Below are 23,735 nucleotides of genomic sequence, written 5' to 3'. Positions count from 1 at the left end.
AGTTCAGTACCCGGAAAGGGGCTTTGGAATTCCTCCACTACTCTGGGCATTTATCCTAAGCTGCTCTTTGCTGACCTCCTCTGCCTTGCACCATAACTGCCTTTTCTACTCTTACCTTCATCTGGCGGCAGCACAGAGGCAGCCAGGTAGGGAAGAATCTGCAGTGCATTCAAGGTATGCACTGTTGGGCTTCCTGTCTCAATCTTCCAATATTTGATTCTTATCTCTGCCACTATATCTCAGGGCAGGATCCAACAAAGCCATTGGCCATGTTGCCTGTGACTGATCTCAGCTGTAGTCCAAAACATCTAGGGCAGGGGTCTGCAACCTTTAAGACAAAAAGAGCCACTTGGACCGAAGAAAAAAAAACTGGGAGCCGCAAAACCATTGCGACATTTAAAACAGTGGGGAGTGTTGGGGCACACAATGCGCCTCCTCCCCTCGCTAGTATCCGCCCCGGAGCCACGGCAAAGGTGTAAAAGAGCCACATGCGGCTCCGGAGCCGCGGGTTGCTGACCCCTGATCTAGGGCTAGAGGTTGGTGAAGGCTGTAACAGACCCAACAGCAGAAAGGAAGTGTCAATTGCAATCCACCAAAACAAAACAGCTTCCTTGAAAAAGCAGGGTTTGACTGGCAAAGAGCAAGCTAAACGTGTCCACAGAGAGAAACATCCCTGGTGTCACCACAAAAAAGGCCAGGTTCTGTCAAGCCAAGGTAAATTATAAATTTAGGGCCAAGTCCATGTGTTTTAATAACACCAATTAAGTGAGACACAGTCTAATACCTTAAAAATTCCCAAAGACAGAATAATCACAGGACTGTGAGCCACTTGGGATGTATAACATTTAGAAGTTTCCAAATAAGGCTTGTTATCTTCTGCCAAGGGAATAAGCCAGCTTGATCCAATGTGTTTTGCAATAAAGAATTTTAAACATTTCACCAACCAGAGGTAAATATTTTTGAAACCCACAATGAGTAAAAAAAACAAAACTGGATGAGGATGAAAGATCCAACTAAGATCTTTAAAGGGTTTCTGAATAACCACAGTACAAGACTGCTTCTAAGTTTGCTAAACATTCTGAAAAAGGAAGCTGTATAACCATCTAGGCTAGGAGCATTGCCTGATTTAAGATGCTTAATCGTTTCCAAAATCTCCTTTGTGGTTATGCAGTGCTCAAGAATGTTCCTGCTCACCTCCCTGAGCTGAGATATTTACACAGTACCCCAAAAAATGTTGTCTTGGCTGGGGGAGGCAAACAGGAACCATACAAACTGTTATAAACAGTTTGCCAACTGTATTTCACTCCTGACTATTTAAACATATTTAAATAGATTTTCCCGTTATCTCTGAAACTCCAGTTTTATTTTTTATGTAATTTATTTGCCATTAAATATGAACCCTCCATATTCATAAAATCTGTGTTTCTAGTGGAGCAGATCAACAAGTTTGATTCATCTCTAGTACTTCCTGTTCTTTCTGTTTACATTCAAGTTGTTTGTACATCTGACAAGAGCCAGTGACTTTACAAACTTGTTCAAGGTCCTGAATATTTTTTCCCCAGTGTTTTGTGCCTGACCCGCAAACCACCCCCTTTTCAAAGTAAGTGAACCCATCGTGCACTCCTAACGATAAACGGAAGCTGGTTCACTGACTTGGCAACACTTTTTCAAGTTAAGAGACAGAGCAAGAGGCAATACTTTTATTTGGAGAAACCAGATTTATTTTTTTAAGAGGCAAACTGTTGAGTCATAGGGCTTTTCTTCAGATGTTGGGAATTGGGTTGGGTGGTTGTCTCGCTAGGCTGTTTGCCTGGACAGATCTGCTTTAGTCACAGCACAAAACAGCAGAAGTTAGGCAAAGCAGACACTGTAAGATAACAAAAAATGCATTCTGCCAAAATGGAAATCACACATAGTCGCCTTAAGTCCAAATTAGTAATATATAAATTATGGTACTCCTACCGTAAAAGGGAGGGGGGAAGGGAGGAGGGAGAGAGTAAAACCTAGAATTGGATATATTTTAGCTCAGAGCAGGCATCACACGCAGCCAGATAGTGTGCCAAGTCTAGTATAATATACAAACTATGGCTGAAACTTTGAAAACATTCAACAGAAGTCGAATAGTTGCAGTTTCCTAAATTTACTCCCATCTCCATAGTACAGTGGTACCGCAGGTTAAGAAATTGATTCGTTCTGGAGGTCTGTTCTTAACCTGAAACTGTTCTTAACCTGAAGCACCACTTTAGCTAATGGGGCCTCCTGCTACTGCTGCGCCTCCACTGCACGATTTCTGTTCTCATCCTGAAGCAAAGTTCTTAAACCAAGGTAATATTTCTGGGTTAGCAGAGTCTGTAACCTGAAACGTATGTAACCCAAGGTATCACTGTACAGGAGGTTTGGGAGATGAAGGAACAGTCATAAATACGGCATGTCAATTCGTTCCAAACCATCGTGAAGTTTCCCAAACCATGGTTGGCTTGTTTGTTTTACTTCATAAAATTTATATACCACTTGATTGTAGATAAAATCTCAAAGGGGTGTACAAAAAAGATACTATAAAACAATAAAATCGTCACTTTAAAAATTACAATAATTTACAGAAGGTTAAAACCACAATAGAGGTTAGGTGTGATGTCTGAACAGAGTCATAGTTTATCCACCCTGATTATTGTAAAATTCTGAAAATGGGATACTTTCTTCCCTCGGTCCCTTAACAGCAAGGACATAAACATCTGTCATATGACCAGGCCTTTTTGTCAGCTAGAACTCAGTTCCAGCACTTCTCAGGTGGGTGCTATTGCCATTATAAGAAAACAAGGAAGGCTTTCATAGTGATTTCTGGCACCTCTTTTTCTAGAAAAATAGCACTATATATGACATTAGCCAAACTATGTGGGAATAGATGGGGGATGTGATATAACTGAAGGCTACCTCAGACTGCCACGGACTAGCAGGAATGCAGCTCTGGAAACAGGTCATGTGACAAATATGGAAACGTAAAGGAAGGCCCCCTAACCCTCGGTTTCTGAATCCTCATATTGGGAGAGGAGGAAGGGTTGTTTTTGTTCATTTAATTAATTATTTTAACTATCTAGAACTTTCTGATTAAATTTATGAGTTGCCTGGCAACCCAGGTTTTCTGACCAACCAATAATTTAGAGCCACTAAAATCCAATAAATAAGGTGACTGCATCTAGGAAGGGCAAAGTTTTTTGGTGATTTATTATTATCAAGCACATAACCCATTTATTTTTTATCAGAACAGAGTTGGCGACTGAGAATCTTACTTACCAGGTTCTTTCTATTTGGTCTGAATTTGTGTCTGGCATTTAATTCCCCTTTTCCCTGACAGTACTGGACACTCCACTATCTCTTCCCTTCCCTTTAATGCCTGTATCTTCCACTATCACGCTCCCCACTTGGGGAAAGAGTTCTTAGGAACCTGAAAGTCTGCCCCATCCATGTCAAAGTGCACTGACTCGTCTACAGAAAGGGGCTTGATTTTTCTAGCTGTGTGCTGCTCCTGCCTCTGAGGGGCCAAGGCAGCCCTGTCTAAGCCCCCTACAGGAAGGCTCAAGGCAGTTTTCTATTGCCAACAGCAAAGCTGTGTTTTGTGGCACCCAAGAAGATGCCCTCTGCTTAGGCCCCATTCCTTTAAGCTTCCGAGAGTCCTGTGGCACTGTTGTGGGCTTCCAATATGTCTTCTAGATAAGCTACTGTCCCCCTTTTCTTCGGGCATCCTTCCAACAGCTCCTCGATACTCCGCACATGCTCAACAGCCCTTTCCAGGAATTTGCTCCTTTCGGGAAAGTTCTCACCTATCCCCACTTCCTCTTCGGAAACTCCAGATTTCAAATACTGCAACATGTAAGTTCCAATCACTTCTCCATGCTCAGCCACCGACTTTTCGATGGCCGGCAAGTCCACCTCGTCTGCCAGGCTCAGCAAATGGAGCAGAGCGTGGCAGAGCTGCGTCCGCAGGCTGGCGCTGTACTTGAACTCCAGGAAGTCCTGGGCTTCCTCGCTTCTCTGCAAGGCCACAACCAACGCACTCCAGATCTGGGAGAACTGCTCAGGGGTCCCGTAGCGCTTCCTTTCGGCTGGCACCGAGAGGGCTGCGGCGGATTTGATGCGGACTTTGAAATTCTTGCAGGACTTGACAACAGAGGTAAGGGCGTTATAGGCTTGGGCGGTCCAAAGGGCTTCTCCTAAAAGAATTGGAAGCAGGAAAAAGCAAGGGTCAGGAGACTGGATAAGGTGCTTCACAGCCACAATCTGCCAAAAATCTAAGAGACAGGTGGGCTGTTTTGGGGGCTTTTTTAACTCACAGTATGTAGAATTGCTGTAATAAATGTCTAGCTATTGTTGCTAAAGAAATGACAGCTGCGCAGGCTGCCAATCAGCTACCAGGCCATGTTCAAGGTCCTGTTGTTAACATATAAAGGCCTGAACAATTCAGGACCAGATTACCTGAAAGACCACCTGCCCATGTTCACTTAGATCACCAGTCTTCAACTGGCGGGTCAGAACCCACTAGTAGCCTGTGGCCTGATCCAACGTGGGTTACGACAGGAGCACTACCACAACGCAAAAATATGGTAAAAGGTTGAAATGGGTCCCAAAATGCATTTGGGGGTTAAAAGTGGGTCCTGGGTCTGAAAAGATTGAAGATACCAACTTATATCACCAGGGAGAAATTCTACTCATGCGGCACTGCACGCTACGGAGTATCATAGGGTGGTGACCTGAAAACAGACATTCTCTGTTACTGCCCCTGTACTTCTGCCATATGAGAAGCAGCAATTGCCAGTTGCTTCTGCTGTTTTGTGAAGACTTTACAATTTTTGCTGGGGCTTTCTCTGGCCTATAAGACCAGGCCCTGATTTATTTGCCTTCATGAGGTTTATAATTTTTTTTTTTAATGTATAATGTTTTCATATTGTACATAGCGTACATGGCTTAAGAGATTCTCAGAATATTAAGTGGTTTTGAAATACCGTATTTTTCGCTCTATAAGACGCACCAGACCACAAGACGTACCTAGTTTTTGGAGGAGGAAAACAAGAGAAAAAAAATTCTGAATCTCAGAAGCCAGAACAGCAAGAGGGATCGTTGCGCAGTGAAAGCAGCAATCCCTCTTGCTGTTCTGGCTCCTGTGATAGCTGTGCAGCCTGCATTCGCTCCATAAGACGCGCACACATTTCCCCTTACTTTTTAGGAGGGAAAAAGTGAGTCTTATAGAGCAAAAAATACGGTACTTTAAAGTAAAATAAAAATGCAATGAATAAATGGAATTTCAGAGGCAGCGTGCCACTGAGTAGGGACAACAGGAGTGGGGGTCCTTTTAGAAATACTTTGAGCCTTGATAATGGGTTTCAAAGAGGCATCCAATTGGCCACTGTTGGAAGTAGAACAAGATCCTCAGTATGATACAACAGGGGTTTCCTTGGATTCTTACACCATACTGCCTGTGATCTGTAGACCAGGTGCCTCGAAGAGACAAGAAGGGAAATCTTTGCCAATATCCACTCAAAGGACACATGATCCTAGGCCTCATTTTTGCACATCCATTTGGGATCAATAACATACAAGACAAACGAGGCACAGAAACATCGAACCATTGTTTTGCACTCACCCAGCGGCAAGGCAGGATTTTTGAAGACGTTCCCAAGTGCGTAGCAGGCGTTCCAGCAGACTTTCATTCTGTTTTCACTCTGCACTGTAGAGATCAAGGCATGTACGGATTCCTCAATGGGTTGGCTGAACCTGGGATTAGCAATCTGTGATGGCTGCAGAAAATGAAGGAGGTTTCCAAGGGCACGGACAGCATTGCTTTTCACCTGGAAGAGAGATTTTGAAATTCTGGTATGTGCAAGAAAATGCTGGCTGCCACTGCATTCAGTCACAGATTTACCCAGGCTGTATGATGACTGGCTTTGCCTTCTGTGTCACTGTCTTGGGCCTTTAGGTGACTGAGAATCAGAAACAGGACCTTCTCGGTGGTAGCACTGTAGGTCTGGAATACCCTCCATTCAAAAATCTACCCAGCTGCCTCTGTGGCTTCTTTTCATTGTGAGCTAAAAACAGGTTTTCCCAACTACTGCTGGTATTGTGTTTTAGATTGCTACTTTTAATTTACTTTTGTGTGTGTTTTAAAGAGCTTGGCTTTATAATATGTGTTTGCAAAGCCACGCCAAGTACCTATGAGCTGGAATAGAAATAATAGTTCCACACTCCATCTGTGTATCATGCGAAGTTTGGGAAGCAGCTTCATTCCATGTTCCTTAAACTGAGGAGTGCACATATTGAACCAGGTTCAAATTGCAATTCGGCCCCAGAACTTTTCGGAATAACCACTCTCAAGTGAAACTACCCCATAATGTTGCTAAGAATGTAGAGAGGAGATAAATGTTTCAGAGGGACAGCCACGTCAGTCTGCTGCAGCGAAACAAGAAGTCGCATAACATTTATTTTTGTAAACCTCTTTTTTCTGTAACAATCAAGAAGTATATAAATTTTCATAAATAGAAATAAATCTAAACACTAACAAATTTATTACGGCATAAGCTTTGTGAATTACAAGGCAGTTTGTTTATTTGACAAGACTCATATACTGCTCAAACAACAAAAACATCTAAGCACCTAAGAACAGAAGAAGTTGACTTTAGCTCTGATGAAGTGAATTTTAAACTCATAAAAGCTTATGTCACAGTAAATTTGTATTTCAGGTGCCACAAAGGCTGAAAAGATGGGAAATAAAGAAGCCACAAAACCTGCCCCCTTGTGGCAAGAGGTCATGTGCAGAAGTGCAGCACCAGACTTCACATTCCCCTGAAAAGAACCGATCTGGAGATTGCTTACAATCATAGTTGCTTACCTCTCCGACAATGCAAAATCCAAGCTGGAGGCAGGAAACATCTTGAGGAAAATGTACTACATTTCCCAAAACACTCCAGCACTTAGTCTATATGGGATGACAACTACAGGTCCTGCTTTCAACTGCAAAGTCTCACCACTTCAGCCAGCCAGAGTGACATCACTGCCTGCTATGAATGCACTGGTCATTCCAATGCACTCCTGTTCTGGTCCTGGCTGAATGGTTAAGTGGATACCTCAATGCGTCTAAATAACGAAACACATTATACCAACTCTGGAACTCTTGGCACTCCCAGTATTTCAAGTGTGTCTGAATCCAAGAGCTACACACAAGTCCACAGCACCACCAAATACAAAGGGAACGTCAATGTACTTGCCTTGTCTTTGTCCTTTGACGCATCAGTTGCCGACCGCAACATTTTCAGAAGCAGCAGGTCTGAGAATTCATCCTGGAAACTTTGTCCTAACAACTCCCTGCATTCCCAAAACGGGAAGGGGGGATCAAAAGAGGAGAGATCATAACTAGAACTGCTGCAAGAAATGCACGCATAATGCCCACCTGAGTAAAAGACGAAACTCAAAACTATGTTAAGTTAGCATCAGACAAAACAGCCGTGCCCTTGAATTGGCCATTTCAAATTGTGGGAAGGGAATCCATGATTAAATTAGGAATCTATTGATTGTTCTTCTACATACTTCTACTTACTGCTTTTTTTTTTTAAGTAAGAAATGAGTGATGTAAATTGAAGTCCCAGAATCAGATTCATTATGGACTACCTGCCCAATTCCTGCAAACACACACACACACAGACACAATCTCATTAGGACAAAACAGCAGTATCAAAAACGAGGCTCTGGTACAGGGAGGTAGTAGAATTTTAAATGCCACTGGGGCAACAGCACACAAATAGGCTTGTGTACCAAAACCCATCTTGAAGGTTGGTATCTTGATCCAACCACTAAAGGTAGAGGACAGGGCCTTCTTTGTGGTGACCCATCAGCTTTAGAACTCCCCCCCCCCCTTGAGGTGTTATCTTTTTGGCACTGAGTAGAACTTTCCCCCTTTCTCAAATGCTTGTTTCTTTTAAATTTTAATTTTATGGGGTTCAGTTGCTGTTTTTCCATATGTCATTTAAATAATGATTTGATAAGATGTAAAAAAAAAAAAGTCCCAAAGGAGTTTGCTACATACATGTTGATGATCAGAGTGTCTGTCAGGTTGCCCAAGGACCAAGCTGCTTTGGCACGGACATTTGGAGAACTGTCACAGAGGGAATCCAGGATTGCGTTGGCTGTGTCCGCAACGAACATCACATCCTAAGGATAGATATTGACCATTTTTTTCGGTCCATTTGATTTCACCCTCTTCCCCAGGAACCCTGCTTGGCTGATTTTATATATCACAACCCAGCAAGGGATTTTTGTAGGAGTGTCTAGCTCAGCTGCCACACAAGGGTGTCTGGATACATTTGCAGCTTTTTAGTTTAGAAAGAAGGTAAGCAGGAGGCAACATGAGTGTATAAAATTAAACATGGTGTAGAGAAAGTGAGTAATAACAACAACAAAAAGGTCTCCCTGTCTCCTAACACAAGAATTCAGGGGCATCCATTAAAAGAAGAATGCTGGAAGATACAGGACAGACAAAAGGAAGCAGAAAGAATTTGCTTCCGCATCAGGCAGTGATGGCCACTAACTTGGATAGCTTTTAAAAGAGAATTGGCCAAATTCGGGGAAGGTTATCAATGGCTACAAGCCACAATGGCTAAGTTCTGCCTCGACTGTCCGAGGCAGTAGGCTCCTGAATGCTAGTGGCTGGAAACCACAGGCAGAAAGGATCCCTATAGGCATCTGGGGAGAACCGGATCCTGGACTAGATAGACCACTGGCTTGATCCACCAGGCTCCTCTTAAATTCTCCTGCTGGTTGTCACTGGCTGAGCATTCTTACCCTGCTTCTACCTACGACTGGCCAAGCTGCTCTTATGGTTACCCATGAGAGGGATGGAGCAATTAGAGAGAACTGAACAGGGTCTGGACCATGAGAAAGGACAGGAAATGGGGGCAGAAGAAGAAAACTGGAGAGCCAATAAGCCAGCGGTGAAGCTGTAGCCCTACGGATGTTGGTCTAAAACACCCATAAGCTTCAGATAGCATGTTAATGGTAAGGGATGAGGGGTGTTGTAGTCCACCAACATTCTGTATGAAAACAGCTGTCGGCTGCGTGTTTTCAAGAAGCCTACAAGGGCAGGAAGGCAATATCTCTCCCCTGTTTATCCCCAGCAAGTGGGAGTTATGCTGACTCTGGATATGGAGTTAATTTTATTCCTCTTGGCATGGTCACTACTCCTGTGGCAGAGTTGCCCTAGTGATTTAAGCTTTTAAAAAGCCAACCTTCCTTCAGCTTTGTAAAGAAGCCTGCAGAAGTTACTAGCCTGCAAACTTTAATAGGCTGCTAAGAGGCTAATAGCCTGCATTTCCATGTTGGCCATGAAGGAAAGGAAGCCCCCTGCTCCTTGGTAGGCAAGGAATCACAGGCTACTGGCCTCTTAGCAGCAGGTTGGTGGAAGAAGAATGGAGTGGTTGCCTGCACAGAATTCCTGGTTGCCTATGACTATCCGGTGCATCACTAAATGCAGAGTTGGCCTTCCTCTACATATTACGGACACTGTATTACATTTTATCCAATATACCCCGTCACCTTGATTGATTGATTGATTGTTAATTACTGACGGGTTGCATGAGGTGCCCAAACTTCACTGGTCTCCTGATACTACAAGGGCCTCTGAGTACATTTTCATCTAATTGGTGCTCCAGCTACTTAAAATCAAGTGCAATTACCCCAAACCGCTAATCTTATCCTTTCACTAATCACAACCTATCATTAAATTAATTGCTTCTCAGCACTCCCCAGTGACCTTACAACTCTAATCTGCTCTTCAGTGTCACGCTCCATTTGTCTTCTCCTTTCTTTGCCATTACTATTATTTAATTTAAAGAAAAAAAAGCCACACACACTCTCTTTTTAGCTTCAGCTGTTTAGCTTAGAAGTGCTCTCTGAAAGAGCAGCCTGCTTACTAAAGGACTTGCAAACATAGACGTGAGGTTTGAACAGAAATGCTGATCTCAAGCTGTGCTTTGAGAGCCCAAAGGATTGTCAAGTGAGCATATACTGAGTATATACTCAGTTAAATACACGAGAAATTTATAATATCCACGTCCCACCCACTGGAGAAGGGGGACATTTGTCCAGGACCCAAGTAGGGTGATGTGTAACTAGACCTGTATACTTGCTTCAGTCCCGTGTTGACAGAAGCTAAGAGCAAAAAGGTCCAAAATTTGAAGAGGCTGAAGACATTGGTGCAAATATAGTAGTGATTTTACGGGTGGCTTAATTAAGACTTTCATGGCAAAAGTGACAGAATTTGCATTTGTGTGTGGTGGTGGAAGAGGAGAAAAAACTGAAGATATTGAGGGCCTTTGGACCCCTTTCATTTTCTATGCAAGTCAGAAATTCAACATGGATATGAATGCATTTAAACATTTTCATGGCAGTGAAAAAGAACCATGAAATTTGCAGTTGTAAGGGTTAGTGTACAGTTGTACCTTGGTTCTCGAAGGGCTTAGCTGCCAAAACAAATCGGCTCCCAAAACAGGAAGTAAGTGCTCTGGTTTGTGAACGTTTTTCGGAAGCCGAACATCTGACATGGCTTCCACTTGAGTACAGGAAGCTCCTGCAGCCAATCAGAAGCTGTACCTTTTCAAATGGTTTTGGGAGTCAAATGGACTCCTGGAACGGATTAAGTTTGAGAACCGAGGTACCACTGTACAGTGGTGCCTCGCAAGACGAACGCCTTGCAAGACGGAAAACCCGCTAGACGAAAGGGTTTTCCGTTTTTGAGCTGCTTCACAATACGATTTTCCCTATGGGCTTGCTTTGCAAGACGAAAACGTCTTGCAAGTGTTCCGATTTTTTTCCGCTCCCCCCCTTTTTCTAAGCCGCTAAGCCGCTAATAGCCTTTTAGCCGCTAATCCGCTAATCCTTTAATAGCCGCTAAGCCTTTAATAGCCGCTAATCCGCTAAACCGCTAATCCGCTAATAGGGTTGCTTCGCAAGACAAAAAAACCGCTAGACGAAGAGACTTGCGGAACGGATTAATTTCGTCTTGCGAGGCACCACTGTATATGCATTTTGTAAGTGATACAATTTAAATGACCCACAGCACATGTTTAACGTTTTGTAAATTAAAACGCTGAAGACTGATTTAAAATAGGACAGAGGACTACACTTGTCAATGCCACAGCAAAGTGAGAGACTGAACACACTAGCAGACCTCATCCTCTCATGGAACTCACTGTCATAAGATGTGGTGCTGGCCTCTTGTTCTGACAGCTTTAAAGGGGAATCAGCCCTCTTCTCATCCCTGAAGTTGCCTATCTAAAATCTATCTTCTACTGTCAGAAACCCTATGACCCTGAATACCAATGGCTGGGAATCCCAGGCAGGGAGATCACCACTGTGCTCAGGTCCTGCTTGTCAGATTCCAAATAGGCATCTGGTTGGCGAATGTGAGAACAGGATGCTGAACTAGAGAGATCATTGGCCTGATCCAGTGTGCTCTTTTTAACCTGCTGTTGTTGGACTAGATGGGCCACTTGCCTGATCCAGCAGGGCTTTTGCTATGCTCCTATATAAATTATTATTCTTATGTTGAGTGAAGAATTACATCTTGCCTGCCTTGGATTTCACTTGGTGACCCTGAGTTTAGGAGTCTAGTAGCTCAAAGTTAGAAGGTTTCATCTGCATGGAAAAAGCAGAACAGCAAAAAAAACCCACAACCCCCCCCCATTAGTAAGTTTTGTGGGCTTATTTACAAGGCTAGACTTAACAACACTGTTCCCATTTCATAAAAAGATACAGAGCAAAACCAAAAGTAACAGAGGAAACAGAGATCAAACTATGACCTGCTGGAGAGACGGGAAGACAACATAGACCCCAAGCGCACGAGCAGCAGCAGCTTTCACCAGTGGATTCTCACTGTGGTTGAGCCCAAGAAGAATAGTGATGCAGAGGATTTGCTTGTCGCCCTGCCCATCAGCAAAAGGAGAGAAGTCATCAGTCAAACATCACACAGCCAAACTCATTTTGTTGAAAGGATTTCAGCCCAGGGTTAAAATGGTAACGTTAAACAAAAACCAGAAAATATGGAAGTCTAACAGACTGAAGGTACTGCCAAGGGATTTTAAAGAAAGTAACAGTGAGCCACAGTAAAGGCATCATGGCAAACCACATTGGAGGGTTTGTATCCTGGTGTCCAGCAGGGTTGAAGAACCTGGAGCCCAGGGGAACCTCACCCTGAGCCACACACCCCTGCGCAGCCACAACCTCTCACCCCAGGCCATCCCTTTCACCAGCCTTGAATCACACCCTCCTTGAATGCTTTTTGCCAGGCTGGAATGTGTCTGTGGTCCCTGACAATGCAGCATCTTGCTTGCTTGGATGACAGAGAGGAAGAAACCAGCCATCCTTACCAAGGCAACGTTTACATCCATTGCTCCACCTACTTTTTGCCTCTTTCATTCCCACAGGAATACTGACATGTAAAGCTTAGCAACATGCTTACCGGGAGACCGCTGAAAGCTTCTGGTAAGATGGAAGAGAGAGCATTGCAAGAGCTGGTCTGAAGTGTTGGATGTTGGGCGTTTTGGAGTGCGCCCAGTAAGGGTCCATTCAGCATTCTAGTCCAGAATGTTACAACCTACAGGGATAGCAAAAGCCTGGTTGCAGTTATAACCCCTAGGAGTCTTTCAGTAAATTGCTACATAGAATCACAGCACTGGAAGAGATCACTCAGTCAATGCAGGGTGCAATGAGAGCGTCCCTAACAGGAGACTGTCTAGGCACTGTCTGTTAAATACATCCAGTGAAAGGGAATCCTCCAGTTCTAGCTGTAAGGAGGCTTATGTTGAGACTTCACCAAATTCTGCTTCCTTGTAAGTTTCCATCCATTAAGTTCTAACCCTGCTGGTTAGAGTAACAGAGAATAAGTCTGTTCCTTCTGTGTGGCAGTCACCTTAAACCAGTAGGCATAATATCATGTCTCCCCTTAATCCTCTCTACTCCTGTCTAAAGATACCCAGTTTCTTGCCAACTACTCCTCACAAGAGGTGGTTTCCAGACCCTTCACCCATTCATTTATTGCTAAACAAAGGATCTACATTCAGACACTGTTTCAAAAGCTTGAAAAATGGAATCAACCACATGCATATTATACACACCAGGTCGACAGGCACACGTTGATCTGCAGTGACAGCCTCATCTGACTTGTGCTGCTGTATTATACCGACACCAAGCTCATCCAGGAGCTGACAAAAAAAACAAACACACACACAAACAAACACGGAAAATGAATAAACTGAAATACATCCACAAGCGTATGGAACAAAACATCATGCGGCCCCAGGTAACTTTCTTATTGATCTGTCTTATCGACTAATTCCCATTCTCCCCAATTTAGAAAATAAAAAACCTCCAGGAAAAATGACGACAAGGCAGTCAGAATATATATGTTGCTGTGGTGTCCTTTAAATGTTGTTTTTCAAGTTATAATATGGAAGCTGCTGTTAGCTTAACTGGACGGCCTTTTCAGCTATGGAATTTAACTTGTATAATGCCCTCCACATAGATGCTCGTCTGCCAACCACACAATAGTGTTTTACCAGCCAGGTGAAGAATGCTCTTCTGTTCTTACAGGTCTCTTAAACGCAAGGAGTACAGTCATCTGGTACTTTTAGATGCTTGAACCAAATTATTCCTCTTGCAGGTTTTTAGATTTTAGCTGCTCTTCTTATGCTAGGTTCCTCCACAAACACACACCAGTGTTATTCATAAATTGGTGTTGCTGTCTTTATTGCCATTTCTTAAATTTTGATTTGTTATTACATGGGTTTGTAAACTGCTCAAAGAGCTAGGCTGAATATATATGAATTTAACGAACAAAAAAGTGCATTTATCTGGAACCAAAGAAGTTTGGACAGAAGTTTTTTTTTTTACCTTACAACACCAACATTGGACAAACTCTACAAGCTCTTACTTTTGCCCCATGGAGCTGGATGGATGGATCTGTTTCCTCCATGCACTTACAAGCCACTTCACCAAGCTCTAGCAGATAGCTCTGGGAGACTGAGAAATACCCCTTGACAAGTAGGGCTAGGACCTGTAATAGATAAAGATGGAGAGAAGAGCATGTGTCAGATAAACATAGGCAGCTACATTCCTCCACCAGTGGGAATCCTCTGGGTCATCGGCCAATCCTGGACTGTCAGTAGGGCTGCATCTAAACCGCAATTTTAAAAGCTCTGAAAACACTCTGCAAAAAACTGTTTTAAAGTTCACAATGGAAAATTTCATAGTGTTCCGATTTCAGCTCTACACCATCTATTGTCACCGTGTTATAATGCATTTATAACTACTTTTAAAAAATTAATGTAGCTTAGTCCTGGGTCTAATTTGGTCCGCAAGGCCATTTCTCCAAAACCACACCCACCTGCTTATCAGCTGATGTCACTTGAAATGTCACCTGATGGGCAGGAAGACAGGGATAATTCCTGTATTGGCTGTTCTCAATGGGCACAGCCAGAGCACCATAATGTAATAGCCCCCAATTGAGCAGTTGATAAGTTGGGGCTGAAGCCTAATTCAGGATGGGTTTTTGCGTGGAAACGCCTACTAAAACGGAGGGAGGAAACTTCATTTTGGCAGCACCTTGCAACCAACTTCCCTGTGACATCAGGTGATCAACAGGTGGGCTGGCATGTGCTTTCCGACTGAGCTATGGTCTTCAATGTGCCAGAGGACTCCCTTGTTTAAACTGTAGGAAGAAGGTGGCTACCATTCTGGTCATCTAGCCTCACTGACTTACCTGCAAGGACTCCAGCCGAACTGGAGAGGGTTCATATATGCTAGTGGCTGGCAGGCAGCTGGTGTCGCTATCTGAGTAGCTGTCTTCCTTGGGCAGCACAACCAGAGAGATGCAGAGATTTAGGAGCCAGCAGGGCTCTGCTGGTTCGTTTTCCACAGCAAGGGGCTCCTCTTCTGGAGCTGCTGGGGCTTCTTTGCGCCATTCAGGTACGCCAGAGCATGTAGCTGAATGCGGTATGGCAGAGCGGCCATCACTGGGCCCTGAAGAGCTGGGCAGCTGCAAAAGGCGGCGAACCTCCGGCAAAGGAGCCTGAGCCGATACGATGGCTCCTAGCAGTGTGAGGCTTAACACTCGAACGTTAACATCTAGTAGAAAGAAACAAAGAGCACCTGTGAGGCAGCTGCAGTAAGGCCAAGGGTCAGGCCACTACCTTGTATGCATTGTATACTCTGGCGTCATGGTAAGTCTTAATATGCAGAGATCAGCAACTGGAAGCCCTAGGGCCAAATGTGACTCCCCTTGGCTCGCTGCCAGTTGACAACCCAAATTGGGGGGGGGGGGCTCCAATTCGTGGAGCAGAAATATTTGACACCATTCCCCAGGGTTTCCGGCAGCAACTCACAAGTACACCGCTGGGTTACATGCCATAATGCAGCAGTCAGTTTCTCAGAATGGAAGTTTAATACACAGAAGACCATTAACATGCAAGACTGTGGGACAAACCCATACCCCCAAGGAGAACTGGGACCTGCGCGTACCTTTGTGTCTAATGTACGGCTTTATCTGGTGCCATACTCTTGTCAGCAGCCCAGGCTTCAGACGGCTGTATGGCGCGTTCGATACCAGATTGGCAAGGCACTGGAAACGTGCAAGGAAAAGAGAAGGTGTTAGCAAGTCACTTAAAAGGTAGACACCATGTATGCTTCTTGTGCATTAGTACCTACAGAAGGACTGTCTTGGGCAAGGACTAGTAGCAGTAATAGGCTTAGTAATATTTCTGGTTGTCTGTAGATTAGCAACAAGAGCATAGCCATCATGGCTAATAGCCACTGATTATGAGAATCTGCACAACTGCTGGAGAACCGATGCATGCTGCAAAAAATTACTTTTAAAACCTGCTGGCGAGCAAACTAGTAGAACTGACAACATGAAGGGAATTCCTGCAGGCAAAGGTTTACCTTGATTATTTGGGTGAGCGTCTGGGAAGAGGATTCAGCCACCAAGGCCAGCAGCAGACAGCGGTGGAGCTCTCGGATGCTGGATGCAATGGAAACCGAGAAGGGTGTGAAGGCTCGCCTGTGATCAACTGCATCTTCAGCAATGGAAAGGAACTGCTTGGAGCCTTCCAAGATGGCTGAGAGAACTTGGAGGGCACAGGCCCGTGTCTGGAAGAGGGAGGGATTCGTATCATGGGAAGGACAATAGCTCAGTGGTAAGGCAAAGACGCTACAGACAGATGGTCCTGGGTTTGATCCCTACCACCTCCTAGTTAGAAGGAAGAGAGATCAGGCAATGGGGAAAGACCCTGGAGAGCCATGGCTGGTCAAAAGTAGACAATGCTGGGCTAGACTGATAAAGTGTCTGACTTGGTATAAAGCAGCTCCCTACAACTTAATAACAATGATAATAAAATAAGATCGCTTACACATCAAAATGGCTTCTAAGTGGTTTACAAGATCAGTTATGAAATCCATGCACAATTAGAACACACACAAAAACAAGCCTGTTATAAAGTGTTAATAGTTTTTAAAAAAACCTATTAGATTAGGTAAGACTTTCCTTGAACTTGGGACTTCCCAAACAGGTGGAAGAGCCAGCGGAATGCCAATACTGATGAGGCCTCTCATAGTTCAGCCACCAGTGCAAAAGCCTACCTCTGTGTTACCACAAGTCACAAGTGCTAGTACCAAAGCTGGGTATTCAAGGGATAAAGAGGACAAGCAGGGCTGACATGGTCAGGTTGGATAAACCAAGAATGAAAGTCCACCAGCGAAAGTCTACAGCTGCCAGTGAACTTCTTACCTTTGGAGAAGGATCTTTTAAAGCAATAGTCATCAAGGATGCAGACTGTGGGCTTCCTATTCCAGGCACATCGGGAACGAACGCGGACCAGTAACCATAGAGGACTTTCTTCTCTATCGATTTCACAGTGGAAAGGAAGCAAGTTAAAGCCCCTTGACGAACTTTCGCTAGGAAAGACCTTGCACAAAACAAGAGAATACATTTTTAGCTGCACAGAACAGATAATGGATTTAAAAACCTGGATTAGATTTATTTATTTATTTATAAAAAGTATTTATATACCACTAAATCATAAAAGATATCAAAGTGGTTTACAACATCGAAAAGATAAAAACCATACAATAATAGTGTTAAAAATAATCTGAAAGTATACCTTATAGGCTTACACCAACCTTGTTTTACTCTGCATCCCCCCTTCAGCATCAGAATACTCTGAGTCGCTGCTGCTAATTCTTTTCCAGCCCAAAGCACTCAGAGGTACATGGTCATTCCCAAATGACGAGTGTATGTCACTGGAAGCTCCATTCCAGACATCTGAATCAGAATCTTGCAGTGCATCTCCATGTAACTTCTGCTTCTCTGGTTTACCTCCTCTGTCACTTTCTGGCTGCCCTTTCAGCTCTTCTTCCAACTTTCCCTTCTTCTGCTTCCCTTTGGGCTTTTTCTTCCTGCTCTGTTGTTTGAGAAGAGAATCATGCACAGAGAGGGGTAATCAGAGTTGTGGTTTTATATAACGAAACATGAATAATCTGCATCAGCAGCCAGAGTAAATCAACTTCCCCATACCTCTTCAGCACAATTTAAGGTTTTATTCCTGCATGCCTAAGAAAGCATCTTGTCAGAAATGTCATTCATATACAAAATTTGATCACCAACATGTATGTGAGTAATGCTTTTCCTGAGTGCTCAAAGAGCTTAACACTTTCCCCCAGAAATCCCAATGACTCTGTAGAGGAGATCAACATTATTAACTCCGGACATAATGGAAAATATAAAATGCAATGTCACTCTGAATCTGGCAACAATCTGACTAAACAGTCTAATCTTGGATGCACAAGGAATCAAGGAGAAATAGCTGGCTACCAGATTCAGTCTAAATCTACACAAACACACACACTCCCCGTATTACAGAGGAGACACTGTGACCAATAAAAAGTGCTTTGGCTGAGCTCACCCTGTACACTGAGGTGCTATTTGAACCAGAAGCTTCTAGCTCAGAGCTCATGTGGTTAACCAGCACACAACTTTTTCTGAGGAAGGTCTGCCCCCCTTCAAAGTAGGCAAAACATTCTTAAAAGGGTAAATCCAGCCTCTTTGCTTATTCCCTTCAAACTCCCCCTCAAGCCTCCTTTGCCAAAACCTGATTCCAAGGCCATGCTGAAACTCAGCTTGTAGTTAAAACAGTCATCTGTACTGAAACAAAAGCATATCCCACCCATTAACCTGCCTCTCCTTCCCCTGAACTCTGTAAACGCCCATGCATTTAGAGATTAATGATTCTAGACAAGCATACAAACCAAGGGAGTGCATGGCATGTATTTTCACTATTCTCTTTTATAGATGACCCCCTGCCCTTCCTGTCCTTTGTCGCAAAGTGTCATTGCCTAGACATCCTTAAAACATGGTGAAGCAGAGGCCAGCGAGTGTATTAAAAATGTGCTCAGTCTGTGCGGATGCAGAGTTTGAGCTATTTTTAAATGGTAGGTGTACACAAATGAAAGATCAATACAAAAATATGTTTACCCCAGTCATTTTAGCATTTCTCAGTTCTGACTTCTCCTGCTTGTCCGGCGACCTGCTGTCATATTGAGGAAGCAATGCTGGATATAAAACGGCCGGCATTTCTATGTTCAGTCCAGGAAGCCCATGGAACATGCACTTCTAAAATGAGAAACAACACCCCACCCCCCATGAGAATTGCATTATTTGGTGACAGCAAATCAATGCTCAGTGGGTCCCTTCTTCTTTTTGGAAATGGTCTACTTCAGTGGCTCCAGTCAAAAGCTACCCTCCTCTTTCTTCAAGGTGCCTCTGGATTCCTGTGTCATCCCTCCTAATTCTTTTGCTAAACATTCCTAAATTCAGATTTCTCACTATACATTAAAAAAAACACGCAGCTTTGCTACTCTAAACTTCCTTGTAGGATTTTTAAAGCATGCCAACCAAATCTATCCATGCAAACTCAGCTGAAAATGCCCAGCTAGAAACTGCCCACATAAGCTGCACTCAAATGTAAAAGAAGATGATGATGAAGAAACCCATGGTTTATCGTAATGGGAATTAGTCTAACCTCCACCAGAGGCTCACGTGTTCCCTGTCTCTCCTCTGGCACAACCATAGAGAGATCAGGAGCTTTTTGCTTTCGTTTTAGGTTAGTGAGTTTAGCCCTAAACTGTGGCTAATCTTAACTATGGTTTGTGGGAAAGGTTGCTTTAATAATCCATGGTTTATAGTGGACTTTTTTCAAATGACCATAGATTAACAAGTTTGCTGATTAAAGTGACACAAATGATGGTTAATAAAAAAATGGAAGTGAGAGTTTCCCAAGTCTTCCTTGCAGCTGCAATAAAGGAGAGGGGACAGGGCAGCATTCAAACCTGGGAGCGGGGGGAGAGGCTCATTTCTGTCCTGATACACCAGACTTCCCCATCTGATGTACTTTGGATGTCGTTGGACTAAAACTCCCAACATCCCAACTGTAGTCCAAAAGATCTAGAGAGCACCATGTTTGGAAATGCTTCGATACACTATAGTTTTATCATGATGTTCAAACTCAAGACACAAATCTAGTCCTAGAAAGTGAAGGAATTTCAAAAGCAGACTGCAAGAATGGAATACAGGAAATTGAAAGGCAGGATCTATTGCTAAGACAAGTACAGTGGTGCCCCGCAAGACGAATGCCTCGCAAGACGGAAAACTCGCTAGACGAAAGAGTTTTCCGTTTTGGAGGTGCTTCGCAAAACGAATCTCCTATGGGCTTGCTTCGCAAGACGACAATGTCTTGCGAGTTCCTGCTGGTTTTTTTCCCTCCCCCCCCCTTTTTCTAAGCCGTTAAGCCGTTTATCAGCTGATCCGATCAGCATATAAGCCACTAAAAGCTGCTAAAAGCCGCTAATCCGCTAATCCGTCAATGGGCTTGCTTCGCAAGACGAAAAAACCGCTAGACGAAGAGAATCACAGAACGGATTCTTTTCGTCTTGCGAGGCACCACTGTATTTGCAGTGCAGATTATGAGAAGCATCCTGGCCAGAAAGTTCACCTTCCTCTGTGACAAAGGGGGATAGGACTTCCATTTTAAACAAGTCACCTTTAATACAGCAAGAAGGGAACCCAGGCGATCAGTTTGTGTCAACTTCATCTTCCCACCATTTAAGAGTAACTGGATTCCTTTCAAGGCGTTCTGCAACAACTAGAAGACCGGGGGTGGGGGTGAGGGAGAGAACAATAACATTAGCCACTTGGCCCATCAACATGGCACTGTCTGAAGTCACAGTGTTGTAGCACATGATACAATTAGTGTAAAGCATTAAATTTCATTAAATTTCATCTGCAAATCTTTCCCAAAAGCCAGAAAGTATTTCACAGCATCACACCCAAATTTAGTCATAAGCTCAGCATGTGGCTTTGACCAAACAAGAATCTTTGGGCCTATGATACAGGACTGCATATTAAATCAATTTCAAAATGTTATCAGATTGTTCCACCAGCAAGATCTGCAACATTAAAAACAGGAAAGTAATAGGAGTTGGCCAACTAATTATGAGTTCCAAGCAAACTCATTGGAGAGGGATATAACTGTGAAACAGAGCATATGCACTCCATTATATGTCATCCCAGTTCCAGTTAAGAGATTTTTTGCACTTCGGACAAGGAAAACACTTCTTTCCGACAACCTGGAGCACTTTTTCCAAAACATGACCGCAAGGAAAGCCGATATGCTCCTTCTGCAATAGGTTGACCACAATTTAAGACAGGCACAGAGAATCTTCTTCAGCCCAAGGGCCACTTTCCCACATGCACAACCTTCAGGGAGCCATATGCCAGCAACAGGTGGAGCCAAAATGAAAAGCAGGCATGGACAGAGCAGGTGGTGTCAAAAATGGCACAAGTACACCACAAACATACATGTATGTTCAACACACATGCAGACTCTTACCCTGCTCCAAAGCAATTAGGCTTGGGGAAAGGAATGTTATTGTTAAATAAAAGGGACATTGCTGTAGGGCATTGCTGCATTTTACTGTTGAGGAAACCATCCCCAGAAGTGATCAGGAAAGTTGCTGCTTACCAGTGTGTCTCAGACAAAAGGGCCACAATTGCTTACCATGCAAAAGGTGATGTCATCCACCCCAGATCCTTTTGAAGACTGTAAGACACTAAGAAAAACCTGAAAGCAGAGTTCTCTGTAAGGTTCCTCCAGACATGATTGCCCAGGTGTGCTAAAAAACAACAACAAGCAGTTAAACCCAAATCAGAGCAGGCGAGAACGTCTATTACAGAGAAAAAAAGACACCACCAGAGCGGTTTTCCTTACCTGAGGCAGAGATTTGCCATGCTAAGCACTGCAGCCCTCTTGAGCTCGGTGTCGGTCTGAGCAGGGCTGCTGAGTTGCACCAGAAGTCCATTTTCACCCAGCAAATCCGGAAGATACTAAAAATATAAAGTACCAGTCCCCACACTGCTAGATACATGATCCAATTATTATTATTATTATTATTATTATTATTCAAATGAAAACGGCTTAATTTCTCATAGTATCTCATAATATCCTGAAGCCAAAACAGATTAATACTCAGCTGCATGAAAGATAAAAATAGAACAATGATGAGGGGCCCCAACATGACATCCTCAGACACCCCCCTTGGCAACTGCTAAGGCTCCTTGGCCCTGCATCATCCTGACACCAGATGACTGATAGGGGAATGGTTCCACCTTGTTCTCAACCCACCTTTTGGCACTTAGATCCAGTGTTGTAGACAGAAGCTGCCAAGGCCTGCAGGATTTCAACATGCGTCCAAGTGCTGCACTGCTTCAGCGCAGAGATAAAATAAGGCAGAAGATATTTCAGACTCTCCTCATCAACTATAACCTGCAATTGTAGAAATAAATTGTTTTAAACCTCTAGGACATCTCGCCTTACCTTTTCCTAAATTAAAAAGTCCTAAACGTTTTCTCATATGAGAATTGTTCCAGCCCCTTGATCTTATTTGTTGCCCTTTTCTGCACCTTTTGCAGCTCTACAATATCCTTTTTGAGGTGAGGAGACCAGAACTGCCCACAGCACCCCAAAAGTAGTCACATCATAGATTTGTATTGAAAGGAACGGTATCAAAAATTTATCTAACCCTCCCTAAACATGGTGTTTGCCTTTTTCACAAATGCCGCATAATGAGTCATCATTCTCACACGGTTATTCACTGTGAATCCCAAATCTCAGACCCCATTCATATGAAGTTAGGACTTCTTGCCCCAATGTGCGAAACTTTATACTTGCTCAGGAAACTACCTGAGATCAGACTAGTTGTCCACCTAGCCCAATACTGCCTGTTCCGACTGGCAGCAGCTCTCCAGGCTAACCAGCTGAAGCCCCTCTCAATCACCCACTCATGATCCTCCTTATAATAAATACTGCAGCGCAAGAACCATTCAGTTCTCTGGTCCCAGAGACAGCTGTGCAAAAACCACATGGGGGCACGAACATTGCACATGTGTGTGAACGCACACCTAGCTTCAATTCACACACTGGATCAGAAAGTAGGGGAGGCCGGGGTGGGAGAAATTAATTTTCTTACCGGAAATCTGTTGAGCAAGTGATGAATCAGCTGGCAAACTTTGTTGACAAGATGTTCTTGATTAAGTGGTACAAGCTTGCAAGCCTGAACAAGTAGTTCACAGACATCCTGCCAAGTAAAACACACTCAAGATTTTTAAATTTTTATTTTTAAAATTGACTTTATATACCGCCCTATACGGAGACGCGGGGGACACTGTGGGTTAAACCACAGAGCCTAGGACTTGCCGATCAGAAGGTCAGCAGTTTGAATTCAGCACGTCAAAGTGCAAGTAGATAAATAGGTACCGCTTCAGCGGGAAAGTAAACGGCGTTTCCGTGCGCTGCTCTGGTTCGCCAGAAGCAGCTTAGTCATGCTGGCCACATGACCCGGAAGCTGTACGCCGGCTCCCTCGGCCAATAAAGCGAGATGAACGCCACAACCCCAGAGTCGGTCACGACTGGACCTAATGGTCAGGGGTCTCTTTACCTTTGCCGCCCTATACCAGGTCTTAGTGCGGTTCTCAGAACAGAATATGCGTTTCCAGTTGGCCTTTCCTCCCAAGGAGCTGACAACCCGACCCCACTTCACCTTGTATCCTTACGACGACCCTGCGAGGGAGGGTGAGGGAAGAGAGACTAGCCCATCGTAAGTTGCCCACCCAGGTTCATGGCTCGGGGAGGATTTGAACCCCGGTCTCTCCCGTCCTGGACTCTCCGCCCTCCTGCCCCCATTGCCCCCCGTTCCCCACTTCATGCGCCCCCGCCCACCTCTACACCCTCCTCCTCCTCTTCAGCCCCCTCACCTCCGGCCTCGGCGCCCCCGGCCCCGCTCCCCCCGGCCCGCAAGTCTCGGAGATGAGCTGGTCGAAGAGCAGGTGGAGCTCAGTGCGGCGGCCGCTGTCGCCTCCCGGGACCTGGCTGGCGTCGCCCCCGAGCCGCAGGGCGCTAAGACGGGCGAGGTAGCGCTTCAGGAAGGGCGCGGGTTCAAGCCCCGCCGCTCCCTCTCTTAGCGTTGCGGCCTCGGCCGCCATTATCCCAGCTCGGCTGCCGGTTGCCACGGCGACGGAGCCGCGCGGCCGGAACTTCCGGTGGAGAAGGGAAAAGCCGCCATTAGCCGTGACCGAAACTCAGTGGGTGCTGCTCTAG

The 23,735-nt window shown here is 44.4% G+C and overlaps 1 protein-coding gene across 1 annotated transcript; it reads right to left on the bottom strand.

The window, feature by feature from the left end:
* Nucleotides 1–3,204: 3,204 nt before the first annotated feature.
* HEATR6 (HEAT repeat containing 6) lies at nucleotides 3,205–23,658 on the bottom strand. Its single transcript, XM_083479789.1, has 20 exons — nucleotides 23,393–23,658; nucleotides 22,609–22,716; nucleotides 21,765–21,905; nucleotides 21,351–21,466; nucleotides 21,141–21,255; nucleotides 20,124–20,225; nucleotides 18,560–18,697; nucleotides 17,209–17,489; nucleotides 16,817–16,994; nucleotides 15,973–16,179; nucleotides 15,553–15,652; nucleotides 14,795–15,159; nucleotides 13,967–14,089; nucleotides 13,152–13,238; nucleotides 12,497–12,631; nucleotides 11,838–11,960; nucleotides 8,069–8,193; nucleotides 7,254–7,350; nucleotides 5,636–5,840; nucleotides 3,205–4,208 (listed from the first exon to the last, which is right to left on the bottom strand). The coding sequence occupies exons 1-20, from the start codon at nucleotides 23,618–23,620 to the stop codon at nucleotides 3,655–3,657; spliced, it is 3,528 nt and encodes a 1,175-aa protein (XP_083335915.1). The 5' UTR covers nucleotides 23,621–23,658; the 3' UTR covers nucleotides 3,205–3,654.
* Between the last annotated feature and the right edge of the window lie 77 nt (nucleotides 23,659–23,735).

This window comes from Podarcis liolepis (genome assembly GCF_965112155.1).
Source record: "Podarcis liolepis genome assembly, chromosome: 16".
Lineage (NCBI taxonomy): Eukaryota > Metazoa > Chordata > Lepidosauria > Squamata > Lacertidae > Podarcis > Podarcis liolepis.
This window is presented reverse-complemented; position numbering and strand designations above follow the sequence as displayed.